This window comes from Leiobunum rupestre, chromosome 10 (genome assembly GCF_980474605.1).
Source record: "Leiobunum rupestre chromosome 10, qqLeiRupe1.1.hap1, whole genome shotgun sequence".
Classification (NCBI taxonomy): domain Eukaryota; kingdom Metazoa; phylum Arthropoda; class Arachnida; order Opiliones; family Sclerosomatidae; genus Leiobunum; species Leiobunum rupestre.
In genome coordinates, this window is record NC_143393.1 from 34,647,204 (window position 1) to 34,660,957 (window position 13,754).

General features: G+C 42.9%; 1 protein-coding gene across 6 annotated transcripts in view; it reads right to left on the reverse strand.

Moving 5' to 3' along the window:
* Window positions 1–380: 380 nt before the first annotated feature.
* pico (ras-associated and pleckstrin homology domains-containing protein pico) overlaps window positions 381–13,754 on the reverse strand; it is a 192,050-nt gene continuing 178,676 nt past the window's right edge. For 3 of the 6 annotated variants that reach the window (XM_090161239.1, XM_090161235.1, XM_090161237.1), the window contains 10 exons: window positions 9,342–9,456; window positions 8,721–9,274; window positions 6,828–6,896; window positions 6,500–6,577; window positions 5,861–6,020; window positions 5,680–5,801; window positions 5,454–5,528; window positions 5,048–5,302; window positions 4,317–4,418; window positions 381–4,253 (listed from right to left, as the gene is read on the reverse strand). In XM_090161239.1, coding sequence (XP_090017365.1) covers window positions 1,878–4,253; window positions 4,317–4,418; window positions 5,048–5,302; window positions 5,454–5,528; window positions 5,680–5,801; window positions 5,861–6,020; window positions 6,500–6,577; window positions 6,828–6,896; window positions 8,721–9,274; window positions 9,342–9,456 — 3,906 coding nt within the window. In that variant the 3' untranslated portion in view covers window positions 381–1,877. The remainder of the gene's footprint in view (window positions 4,254–4,316; window positions 4,419–5,047; window positions 5,303–5,453; window positions 5,529–5,679; window positions 5,802–5,860; window positions 6,021–6,499; window positions 6,578–6,827; window positions 6,897–8,720; window positions 9,275–9,341; window positions 9,457–13,754) is intronic. The other 3 variants (XM_090161238.1, XM_090161236.1, XM_090161240.1) reach the window with 3 other exon arrangements.

Sequence of the window (13,754 nt, forward strand, 5' to 3'; positions counted from 1 at the left end):
TTTTAAGCATTTCTAAAAAGCCAGTAAATTTCTCATGAAATTATTATTAAGGTAATCTAAAAAGTAAGGATTGTAAACACGGCAATAAATATATTTTAGTATAAAGGTGATTTTTCAGCTTATAAGTAAAATCATTATTATCTGATAGCATTTTATAAAAGTCTAATTTTAAGCTTAAAAGGGTGAGGGAAAATCTCTTAAATGCTCAAGAAATCCTGAGAAAAGTCAGGGAATTTGAAAATATTGAAGCCCTCCTGCACTGCACTAATGAGTAGCCCACTAGCGCAGCTTAGCCAATATGTCATTACCATAAATTAAGAACAAATTATTTTTTGATAAACTTTTTCTTTTATTCGTAACAGTTTATATTATACAATCATTTCTTTTTATCTTTTTCATTTAGTCTTAGCGAGTACTTTAATAACAGATTTCAACCATTTTTCATCTCCGTTTGATATTTGGTAGCGACTATAATTTTCTCTATTAACCCTTCGATTCAAATTTTAGTCATTTTTTTAATCTCGGGATAAACAACTACACCTAATTTTACGTCAGTCTACCAAATAAAAGACAAAAAACCTTATTGGGAATAGAACATTTTAAATTCCCGCAAATATCTTTCACAATAATATTTAATGGGTATGTTTATTTAAAACACTTTCAACAACTAAATTTCAAAGCGTTCACGCTTTCCTCAAACGTTCCGAACAATTTGTATAAAATGACAAAGTTTCTCCTCATTCAACCTAACGTGAATTTGGGATTTCAATAAGGAAACAACTTAAGGTTCTCACGTAAGATCTAGACTATAAATGTAATTGTATTATTTTATTATTAAAAGTGTGATTATGAATGGACACGTAAACCAAACTTTGGTTTATTTTCCTACAGGGGAGGCGGGTGAGGTAAAAGTAATTGTTTAGGTGTTTTTAAAACGCGTTCAACTTGATTTAAATCTAGCCTAATTCTACTATTGACGATAATTTGTTATCTAGTTATCACCTACTACAAAATGTAAAAAACTGTTAGCCCTAAATTCTACTCGAAGAATCTTACGTTTTCTTAACTTGGTAAATTTTTGTCCATTTAAATTAAAACTTTTAAAAACTAAAATGAAAAAATAATATGCCGATACTTAAAATCTTTTTTGCGTTTAAATTAAGAAAATATTTTCGCATTTCTTTAACGTAATTAACTAAAGAGTTAACGTCTTTAGTTTTCTTTATTAATACTTCACTAAAACATTTCCTGGTTAGGTTTCGAAATTTATTACTCGTAATAAAGAAACTAAACGTTTAAAAACTGTATTTTTCATTCTCCAAGAAAGTTTCGAAATGTCCTTTACATTTTTAGCTTTAAAGGAAAAACTAGAAAGGAAGATATTTCAAAATATTTACATTTTTAAAAATTATAAATTGGATGTTATTTGGCATTTTAGCTTTTTTTTATTTTCGCAGTATTCGGAATGAAATGATGACTTGTAAAAGCGAATTAATAAGAGCCCTGCTAATTTAAAACTTTTTTTAGTAACAGAAAGTAAAGCGTTTTGAAGCCGATATCACATTTCTGTTAAAATTAACAGATAAATATAATTTTTTTTTAGATAACGCGTGCAAAGGGTTAGCGAAAATGAAAATCACAGAAATACGGCGCGTTTTTAACTCTAGGCCTAAAAGTTAGTTCACTGACGAGATGGCCCCTAAAACAAACTTTTTCGTTGGTGTCAGTCAAAAGCCTTAGACACCAACCCTAAAGCGATCGAACGAGACGTAAAATTGTTCCCTAAAAATGAGAAACCTGGTGCCAATGAAAATGACTGGGTAGATATTGTTTTCCAAACTGCGTAAATACAATAAATTAGTCTTTGGCAACGCTGGTTACCGCCTGGTGAGTTGCGTGGTTTCGCTTCTTTTCGGCGGCGGAGGTGGCGCCTTCTTGCGGGAAATGACGAAAGTCCGTCCGATGTCCTCGGGGCTGACGCGCGACAGTCTCCGGCTGTTCGAACCAGCGGCAGCGGAGGCTATGGCGGCGGCAGTCGCTTGAGCACTGTACCGACTAGAAGCGTCATCGTTACTACTCGCGTATCCGTAGTCGCGGGAATACGCGTTCTCGTAATCGGCGGAAGACGACGGTTGCGGCGCCATCTGGCGGGGACTAGGGTTCGGCGAAGACACGCCGTCGACCGGCTCCCTGTAGCACGGGTCCCGGAAACCCAAGATTTCGTGCGGCGAAGACATCAGGTCGATGGACAGTTGCTGAGCCACCTTCCACTTCTTGTCCATGACGCGTTGCAGGTCTTTGAGGAATTCTTCGGGCGGCGGCGGGATGGGTCCCGGAGGGGTGCTGGGCCGCGGGTTGGGGTAGAAGGAAGCGTCCGCCACCGACGTAGAGGACGAACGACGGACGCAGCCGTTGGAGGCCGTCAATTTGGTCATTTCGCTCCTCTTGGGTGGATTCGGTTTCTGGTAATGAGATTGCTGTTGCTGCTGATGGTGACTGTGTTTCCCTCCGGAATACAAGTCGGCGTCCGGATACGGTTGGTAACCCTGTTGATAATGTTGCTGATATTGTTGTTGCTGTTGCTGGAAGTGTCGCGCTTGTATCTGTTGCTGCTGATAGTGGAAACCCTGATGTTGAGGAATGGCGGGCGGCGTCTGTTCTGTCGGCGAACCGACGGGGGACACGGCCACGCCGTTGTAGATGTCGCCTCCGGTCGGGGAGCCCGGGCTCCTCCAGAATTCGGGCTTCCTCTGGGGCGAGAGCGAATTGCTGGGCGACAAGGTGGAAGAAGAGGAAGAGTTGGAGGACGAGCCCGAAGAAGACGAGTGCGGGCTGCGCGGGGCCGTACCGTAGCAAGAGATGGCGGCCGGGTCGGCGCTCATCTTGCGCCATTTGCCCTTGCGGAGGGAATGCGGCGGCGTCTGTCCATTCTTCAGCTCCGCCAAGAAGGGCGGGATGGCCGCGTCCGTCTCGGACACGCGTCGAAAGCGGACGCTCGGCTTGGGCGGCACCGTCGGCGAGACCTTGACGGGGCTGGAGGGCATCCGGGGGGCTTCCGGGGTTGAGGCCCTGGAGTCGGAGCGCTTGGTCGGCGACTGCACCAGAGGGGAGGGTGGCGGGGGCAAGGAATTCAAACTGGAGGTGCTGGGCCAACTTTGCTCGTTGTCCAGATTGAGCGGCGGCGGCGGCGGAGGCAGCGAGTCGAGGCTCAGGGTGCTGCCCTTGAACGCCTCCGGGGGCGGCGGCGGCATGAAGTCTTCCGTTTCCGGCGGAGGAGCGGCCACCACCGGTTGTAGTTCCGGCGGCGGAGGGGGCAGGGGGAATTCGGACTCGGAGTCTGACTGGTAGGTCACCTGGTCGGACTGCGAATAGGAGCGAGGCACGCTTTCCCGGCGGACGACGTCGGGTTGGTGGTCTCTCGGAAGAGAATCGTACACGTTCTGTTCATTCTTTTGCCGCTGTTGTTGCATCTTTAGTTGTTGGTGCACTTGTTGAAATTGTTGCAGCGTGTGTTGGGGCGAGGAATTTTTCGGCTGGTTCTTGAAGAAGCCGTTGACGTGAATCTTGTCGTCGGTCTGGGATCGGCGCAGCGTGAACTTGCCTCCGTTCCTGGAGTTGCCAGAGTGGCCGAAATGGGGTCCGTTCTCTTGGGCTCGGCCCGCGTTGCTGGGCGAAATCGGTTCGGGGCTTCGGAAGCCGGATTCCGGGCTCGAACGGACGTTGTTGGTCAAGCAGTCTTCGCCGGACTGCTTGGCCAGGTTTCTGGTCGTACTGGTCAGAGGAATCTTCGGAGTCATGCTGGGTTTCCTCTTAATGGTCCCGACGGGGAAGTCGGCGTCGAAGGCGATCTGCTCGGCGGTCGGGGTCCCGGAACTGGACCTTTCGGACAAGCATCCGGAACTGCTGCTCGCGCTGGAACGCACAGAGTCTTGGCGGCCCATCTCCCGCTTGTAATGTCCGTCGAGGGTCGCCGTGGGAGTCGGCGTGGAATTGGAGCTGCGGTTACTCTGGGCGTCCGCTTCGAGGTCTTTGGCCGTGATGGTCAGGTTGCCGCTACTGACGACAGAGTTCTTCCTCTCGTTGGGGGCGTCTCCGGGACTTTCGGGGCTTCCGTTGGACCCGTCTGGACTGACCCGCAAAGTTTTGGCCATGGAACAAATCGAGAAACTACGAGCGTGCGCTAAAGTGTCCAAATCCTCTTCCTCGATGTCCCGCATCAAGGTGTCGTAATTGTCTTTAAGTTGACGGCCGTACTAAGCGGTAATTAAAAACGTTAGAAGATCGAACCTTTACGCGAAAGAAAAAGATGACAATACCTTCGCGATTCTGATTCCCATCATCCATTGTCTCAAACTTTTGTCGTCTTCGGCGCAAAGGTATTTTATGTATTTGGAAGACTTGGTTTGAATTTGGGGGTGCTGAAAAGAAAAGCCAAACGAAATGAGCAAAGAGATGATCGGCCAGGGTTGCCACCAAATTTTCAGATTCTAATTCCCTGACCATTTTAAGAGATTTTCCCTGACTTTTAAGGACCATTTTTTTTATACTTTAAGTTAATAAATTTAAATTAACTTATATTTCAGTAAAAAGGCTAAAGCAATGTTGAAAAAATTTGCCAACCTTTCAAGGGGAATAAATGATAATCATAGAATTTGTCATAGATCTAGAGTAAATTTAATTTTCCTTAAAAAGTGTCCAGATAAAATAATTTGTAAAAAGTCGGGGAATTCTAAAATACCCTGAACTTTGCCAAAACTTTTTAGGCCCATTTTTTAAATTCCCTGAACTTTGCCTGACTTCTTAGGCCCATTTTTTTAAATTCCTCAACCTTTCCCCGACTTCTTAGGCCCATTTTTAAATTCCCCAACCTTTCCCCGACTTCTTAGGCCCATTTTTTAAATTCCCCAACCTTTCCCCGACTTCTTAGGCCCATTTTTTTAAATTCCCCAACCTTTCCCCGACTTCTTAGGCCCATTTTTTAAAAACTCCCTGGCGTGTGGCAACCCTGTCGGCAGTTGCGAATACGACGCCGGAACGTCGAAGGTACCTTAATGGCGAAGCCGTAATCAGTGGGGGCTTTGTATTTCTTCTTCCAACCTAGTCCACCGTACACGTTGTTCATTTCGAAGGTCGTCAAACAAATCAGATCTTTGGAAAACTTGGATTTCCCTTTCGGAGAGTAGTACAATCCGGACGCTCGTAGCACGAAGAAGTATTTCTTCCAGGCTTTCTTGCCGTCGCTTTTCAAGTACAAGGGACCCTCGACTTCCGGGACCCCGACGCCGGATGCGGAGAAGAACTCCTGCAAAATGGACGAAACGTTATCAAACGGACATTCAAAACCGTGGAGGGGGAGGAAAAAAAGGCCAAAAAATCAAGCTAGCCATTCTGCCGAAAAAATGCGATTTCTTTGGAACCCTAATCGCGAGAGACTTCGAGAAAAACACACACACCTCTAAAAGAGTTAATTTCCCCTCGTCATCTAGATCGGCTCCAGACTCGGAAGAAGTATTACCCAGCAAATAATCCTGATCAAGCAATAAACAACGCGATGTTTAATCATATAAGCCAGTAAGAAAAATGCTAAGGCTAGCAAATATACATGCCCACATTTCACGTCATTCAAACAATCATTTTCGATAACAGCATTCTCCGAATGAATTAAAAAAGAAGTCTTACCTCAGGATTGTTAAAAAGATCGTATTTCTCGTCTCGATCGAGAAACAGCAGTTTGTTGCAGGAATCCCGCGTCCACAGCAGTAAATTTTCCACTAACAATTCGTGGTCTTCGTAGATTCGTTCTGAAACCAAAAGGAAATTTAAAGACCACGTCCTCAAAATTGCCAAGGTTAATTCATACCCATATAAAGCTCGGGTATAAGTTCCACGACGGCCCATTTGGGATCCATCGCGACGTGGTTTTTGTCGGCTAGCAAACGGCAAACCACGCCGACAGACATCCTTTCGTCCACCATAAGACTCTTAGCGCTGTGGTCGGCGCTAAATGCCTTGATGAAAAGCTGCGTTTAAAGGAAGAACGCGTTAGCCAAAATAAGCAACGCCAATTCCGTCTTAACCAAATAAACACAGTCTATCAAAACGACACTCGACAAAAAGCGTCACGAATTACGAATAAACAAAGCAAAGACTAGAAGCTCAAGCGAGGTATGAAATCAAACGGGTGATTATGAATTTTTCCATTACTTAAAATTAGTACGGTTAGTAAGGCGTAAGGCTACATTGCCTACAACAGCGTAGGTTATTTACGACTAATAAATAATCATAAATTTAAAAAAAATGTTATTCGCGTAAAAAATATAAAAATTGGGTAGGTCGTCAGATACACGAGACGCGTTTCGGATTGGGGACATACGCGAGAAGTCGCTAAAAAGGGGGCAAAATCGAGGCTCGTGTATTTCGACCAAATTGGATTAGAAATATTTAATTTCAATTAAGATGCGGGGGGGGGCAGGGATGAGACGAAGGTAGGGGCGGGTACCTTCTTGATCGAGGCCTCCTTGATTTTCTCCAAGGCAATTTTTATCTTTTCGGCTTTGATCCGAGCAGCTTGTTCGGCCTGACCGTTCGAACGACAGATATTAGAGAATGACAGAGAGAGACAGATGTAAAGAGAGAAAAGTAAACAGAGCGACACACAATGAGCCCCTTCTCCCGAGAGATCGACCCCAAAAATATAAGAGAAGAGTGCAATTTTAGTCGGGGAAGTGCTACGATACACCCACCACGGACAAGAACGAGGGACTAAAGTAAAACGGGGAAAGCGGGAGAACATTATGATGATGCTGATGAGAGAGAGAGAGACTTACGAAGGAGATCTTATCGTTCTCAACCTCTATTTTGATTGCGTGAAGCCTACGGTTGATCTGATCCAGAAGCTAAAATGGGGAAAATAAATAAAAGAAAACCATGCCGCCAATAAGCCTTTCTACCAAGTCATTACGCTTGCCGATCTTGTTTTAATGTATCGCTTTCGTCACGAGATACGTAGTAGTTCAGTTCAGTTTTGAAGGTTAGATCTTTATAAAAAGGGCGAATTTTAATTCGTGGCATCTAAGAGCAACAAACGCGAGGAGAACGCAGCTGGCCTTTAAACACGCTAACGCAGTGTTGCGTACAAATTTCATTGGTCGAGCCTTTACGCTGCACTTTTTACGGAAAGGGGGAAGACAATTTTCGAATTTTCCCCCTCCGCAGGCAGCAGGCGCTAAAGTGTCTAACCAAGGAAAACTGTACGCGATAAAATGCACGATTTTGTCGGGTTGCGTTCTCCTTGTGTGGGGTGCTGTGTTTGTTGCTCCTAGGTGACATGTTCAACTTGTTAAAAAGTTCCACGCGCTCTTTCATATTTAAGCGTAAACTCGTGCATTGTTTTTTTATTTCGGGGAGCACTCGCGAAATCGCTCGAGCCCATTTACGGTAAAATATCAAGACGCGCGTGGAACCTTTTAACAAGTTGAATAAGACATAAATAGAGCTTATGCTAGCTAGGAGCAACAAACACAGCACTGTTCACGCAAGGAGTACGCAAACCCGTCAGAAGTCGTGGATTTTCTCGCGTATAGTTTTCATTGGCTTGACGCTTTAGCGCCCGCTGCCGTCGAAAGTGGAAAATTCGGAAATTGTCTTCCCTCCCGCCCGTAAAACGTGCAGCGTGAAGATTCGTCCAATGAAATTCGTACACAACACTGCGTTAGCGTGTTTAAAGGCTAGCCGCGTTCTCCTTGCGTTTGTTACTCATAGATGCTAGCGTCTATTGGCTATCATAGTGAAACGTCACGAGTGACGCGCCCGATACATCTAAACAAGAAGACCAATGTTACTTCATAGAAAGGGCTATTCGCTTACTCCCAAAAATAACCGGCTCTCCCCTATTTCTAAACACGCCATAGTTTTCGAATAATAAAACAACGTGCTGAGGTTCTACTAGAGAAACACGCTATTACCCGGGAGGTATCCATTCTGGCCGGTTGCTCTTTATTTGCTGGTTTGAGGAACGTTAAGCCAAGAATGGATGGCGCCTTACGAAGAATATGTGGCCGCCTCTACAGCCGACTATATTCTTCGTTAGGCGCACTTGTCGGGACAACAATCGAATCAAATGATGATGATGATGAGAGCGCCGGATGGAAGAGGAAACACACAGTGCAGAAAGAACAAGAAAGCTTTTTTAGCAATGCGAGCAACGTGCGAGGAAATAGAAAACATACTTTTTGAGTTGATTGGGTTAACTCCTCAAAATATTAAATTTTTATTATTTTTATGGTTAATTTTTAAACTAAATTTGGCGTATATTACTTTCTAGGGCTAATTCTTATAGTTAAATTTGGGTTATATTTCTTTTTAGAGTTAATTTTTAATTAAATTTGGCGAATATTTCTTTTTAGAGTTAATTTTTAAAATGAAATTTAGCGTATATTTATTTTAGGGTTAATTTTAATAAAATCACTACGAATTTAGGTTGTTAATGATTTGTTAAAACAACACACGGGGTTATTAAATACCAAACGACTAAATATTCAGGGTTTTAAATTTGGTAATGGCTCCATTGAAAGTGAACGTACGAATACAAAAACAATCAGCATGCCCGTTCCAAAACGCAAGCGTCAAGCGCCACCGCTCGAGGGGACCACGACTGAAAGAACTAACGGAGCGCATTCGTACAGGGCGCGGGTGCCAGAGCGTCTAGGAGCTGGGATTACCTGAGTGGGTGAAGTGGCCAGCGACAAGGAGCTGTTTTTGGACGAAATGGAGTGACTAGAGTTGGGGTCGGTCCGACCGGCGTTGTTTCCGCCGCCGGAAGAAGCCGACGATTCGGAGGACAGCATGGATACGTTGTCCGAGAAGGCGGAGTCATTGTCCGGGCTGTCGGTCCTCTTGCCGCCACCGCCACCCGTCATCGAGCCGTCCTCGCCATCCGCGTCAGTCTGCAGCGCGCCGATCTCGAACTTGGGTCGCGTCCCTCCGGAGCTGGAACGACTGTGTCCGGGGTACCTGCCAGGACCGCCTCCGGGCTGAGCACCCGGGAAGACGCCGACCGACGACGAGGACGAGAAGCGTTGCTGACTGCTTTGGTTATTGCTCTGAGCGTGTTGTTGTTGTTGTTGTTGTTGATGGTGGCTGGGTAGAAGCCCTTCCAAGGTGGGCGCGTGGGCGCTGGCGCTGCGGGCGTGCCCTCGATGCATCTCTCGCTCGAACTGGTTCTCTAAGGCACACAACTCTCCCAGAATGGCGTCCAAATCCACGTCTTGACTATCTGCGATTGGAAGTTCGATGTTATTAGTTGAGTTGCCTAATATGTTCGCGTCGGGGTGTGTACTTACCTTCCAAGTTAGCCCTGGAGAACCTGTAACTGTCGATTCTCGGTGTGGCGACGGCCAATTTGTCACCGCCCGACGAGGGACGCTTACTGCCGCCGGACACAACATTGTCTATTCCCTGCAAGAGATAAACAATATATTTACAAATTAAATTTTTCAAGTTGTACAACAAAATGATGGCTTTGGGTTTAAAATAATACTAAAGGGACTTGGCAGCATGACGTATATAATACGTCACCCATGCTTTTTCCAAATTTGCAAAAACAGGGTTCATACAACATTTTGAAAATTAATTTCCCTGATATTTCCAGGTTTTCTCCTGGAAATTTCCCTGATATTTCCAGGTGCTAAAGCACCCTATGTTTTCGTTTAATCGAAAAACATATATAATTATTGAGGCACTTCCGGACTCAAACGAATTTCCCTGATATATCCAGGTTTTGGTTAAATATTTAAAATTTCCCTGATATTTCCCTGATTTTTTTGGAAAGAATCTGTTTCACTGATATTTCCAGGTTTTCCAGGTTCTCCAGGTTTGTATGAACCCTGAAAAATAATATCAGCACGGCGGCCATAGCCAAAGGTACAGCGTGACGTCTTGCTGCCAAGTCCCTATTCTTATAGCAAAACTCGTATCGAAGTAACCCGATAAATTTATTCCGGAAGACAAATTGACCAGTGTTCCTAACAAGCCACCTTTTTGGAGAAAGGTCCAGGCCAGTGGCAAATAGTGGAAAATATTGAAAAATTGCATTTCAAAGCTTAAAAAAGATTTGGAATAAAATTTCTAAGGAGTTTAAGTGTAAACTAAGACATTTTTACAATAAACTTACAAGGCTAGAATTAATTATTCCAAATAATTAACACACTATTCTAATGGTAATCAGAATCTGACCATTTCCCTTAAGTAGCCCAAATCCGAAATTTCAGTGTTAAAATATTTTTTTATTATTATTTTATAGTTTTCGGTGACAAAAATATTTATTGGCCACTTTTGGCCAGATTGTCCACTAAGTTCACTTTTTTCCAGGCCGAAATGTTCCACTATTTTTCACACTATTGTCCACCCCGGCGCGCTGCAATTGACGTCCTCCAGAAAAACGTGACACCCAACAGTTTAAAACCTCATTAAAAATATTTCTCAGTTTTCTCAAGACTGAAAGAAAATAATTTCGAAGAAGGAAAAATATCTCTTTAGAAACCACTCCTTTTTCGAATTAACTTTGACCTTTCCAAGAAGGATTTTAAAAGAGTCAAGAACGACTCGGATACGTCGGAAGGCGAAACTAGTTAGCGAGACCTAACAATAGGCGGAGAGTGTCTGCTGGAGCGCCTAATAGTCGAGGGGCCGAGAGGGACCAGCGCTACTTCTCTTCTAATTTCGTGGGCGGAAGAACGCTATAGTCGGAGGAGGGATGAGCGCAAAAACAATGTTTCTTCGCTTAGATCATTTATTAGAAGCGAGGCTGACTGCGATAAATCACCCTGAAGGAGTTTTTGCCTGCCGACTAAAGGGTAAAGACCAGAAACGATAAAAACGAATTAATTATTCCTTTTCGCCGGAGAAGATTTCATCAAAAAATACATTTATTTAGACGTTTCAATCATGTTTGAATAAGTATTTAAGCGGAAGACTATCAATTGGAGTTTAAGGTTTGACTAATGACTGGCCAAACTGGCTACATGAATCCAACCCGAAACTTATGCGCGTATCTCCCAACGCAGGCTACCGGATGGAAAAGGGGTGAGGGGGTTGCGCTTTTAATCCGCCAGGTAGCGTAGATCCTAATTTTGATTCCTCAGGCGCCTGTCTGAATGTATGTACCCTTAAAGGCCGACTACATAAATCTTCGGTTTACTCTGTCTTTCACTGGAAGTAGGCTTACTGTAATACACGTGTGCCATGCAGTCAGCCTACTTCCAGTGAAAGACAGTAAACCGAAGATTTATGTAGTCAGCCTTTAAGCCCAATTCAAACTTAGTTAGGCCTTGATAGGCTTATAGGGGGTGGCGGAGTGGTTAGCACTTTCGCCTCGCAGCAAGAGGAGCTGGGTTCGATCCCAGTTTGAGTTTGTGGCACTGGGTGAAACTCGCAAACTCAACGCGCAAGGAGTTGTTCCGAGTTCTTTCCCACACTGGTTTAAGGGACTTTTCCCCGAGCTCTTCGGTTTCCCCTTCCATAAAAACTTGCCACCACCCTCCTACGCATTGTAACCCGGCCAACTGAATTAATGGCTTTAAAAGTCGCTTGTTGATTTAGGCCTAAGGTGGTGTTAATTTAGGTGTTTTATCAATTTTGTCTAGCGTTGCCAGATAGCCAAAATCAAATTATAGGCCCAAGGACTAAAAATTATAGATTTCCAGTTCAAATTATAGAACACATTGTATTTGGCGGTAATTTCAATTTTGCATCGGATATACCACTGATGTTTGATAAAATTTCACTTTCAAATAAACCCATTGACGTATGGTAAAATAAACCTATTAAATAAGAAAAAATAAAATGCAATCCGAGAAATTCTTCGACGGTTAACGCTTACAGTAAGAGATTTTCAGATTATAGGATTTATAGGTCATCAATCTCGAAAAATCGGGGAAAACGCCCTATATAGTACACTTAAAATTATAGGACACCGAAAATTTTGAGGCAAAATTATAGATTTTCCTATAATTATAGGACGTCATTTTGAGGGCAGGTTTTTTATCTATAGAGTAGTATCGCTCTGTAGCATTGGCCGCCATTTTGAGGGCAGGTTTTTTATCTATAGCGTAGTATCGCTCTGTAGCATTGGCCGCCATTTTGAGGGCAAGTTTTTTATCTATAGAGTAGTATCGCTCTGTAGCATTGGCCGCCATTTTGAGGGCAGGTTTTTTATCTATAGCGTAGTATCGCTCTGTACAATTGGCCGCCATTTTGAGGGCAAGTTTTTAACAATAGGAAATATTATGGGTGACGTCGACATACGTCACGCCGATATTACTCTATAGGAAAAAGTATGGATGACGTCGACAAACGATATTACTCCGTAGCCGAGTCTAATAAAACCTTAAGTACAATTTTAATCTTAGTAGATAAAAGTATTTATTTCTTATACTGCTTGAAACACGTACTTTCGCGGGTTAAATGTATCGTATAGTGACTTACTAAAACCAAGTACATATCCCTACGCAATTTCATGATTATATTTTATATGGACAGGCGAAGTAATAACGGGGGTAAATGTCGAGGCGCGATGCTATCAATTCGCCAAGTAGCGAACTTCATAGTTTTGAAAATTGGCAAGACAAAGTACTTTCTAAAGTGGATGGATTGAGGCGAGGGGAAAATGAAGCACTTCCTCCGATCCTACTAAAGAGGATTCCATCTGTATGATGAAGATAAAGAGGCCTAGCCCTCCGTCACAATTGACGCGCCAAGATACCACGGACTAATTTTTTTACTAACGTCAAGAAACAAGTTGGCCAAAGGCTAAATATAGTCCGGCGCTTGGGGGGAATTCTTAAAACGAACGCGAAAGTATGGCGGCCGACTTCACTGTTGTGCAAAGCGCAAAAGCATTAACGACCAAATTTTCGATTTACAGATTTTGGTTTTATTTCACCTTATTTTAAACGTTAAATTCCATTTTTGAATTTAAAATTTTTGTTCTTAGAGAAATGACTTGTTGCAAAACGCATTATTTTCAAACCAAAAACGCATTCTTGTGTTTATTTTCTTTAAAAGTCAAATCAAGACGCATTTTTTTCGCGTTTTAAGACAAAAATAGTCCAAAATATACGTGGTAAAAAGCATTTTTTTAATGATATTTCTGACATACCGTTTGGCCTGTAAATTGCTTAGTACCAGAATATAATTTGAGTTGAAAAATCCAAGTCTTCTATATAAACTTGAAAGAAGTAAGTTTGGGTATCTTAAGGCAAAGAAAGTTTGAATTTCACGGGTTTTCTCCATATTTTGGTCGTTAATGCTTTTGTGCTTTGCACGGCAATTCAATGCAATGAAATAGGAGTCGTGCGCATAATACTTTGTGATCGAGAGGAAATCGCGATTCATAAAAATGTTTAAATATTCTACGCGCAACGGAGAACATCTGCGAATTCGAAATACTGGATGTATAGTGGTAAACAGAGTCTAAAACGCGTGTTTACCAATTTATTTGCAAAATGGATGTTTTGGCTGGTACTAAAACGTTTCAAAATGCTAGAGAACGTGTATTTATAGCAATAGCACTTTTATCCGCTATTATTTGTTCGGTGAATTTTACAATCTACCAATAAAATTAAGTATTGAAATACATTATTTTTGTAAATTAAAGTCTACTTAGCGAAGTTAGCAGCGTTGTTTGATTTAAATTAAGTTATTTAAAAAATCATTGATATAAATCGCGTCTTTATGAAAATGTACGGAAGTATAGG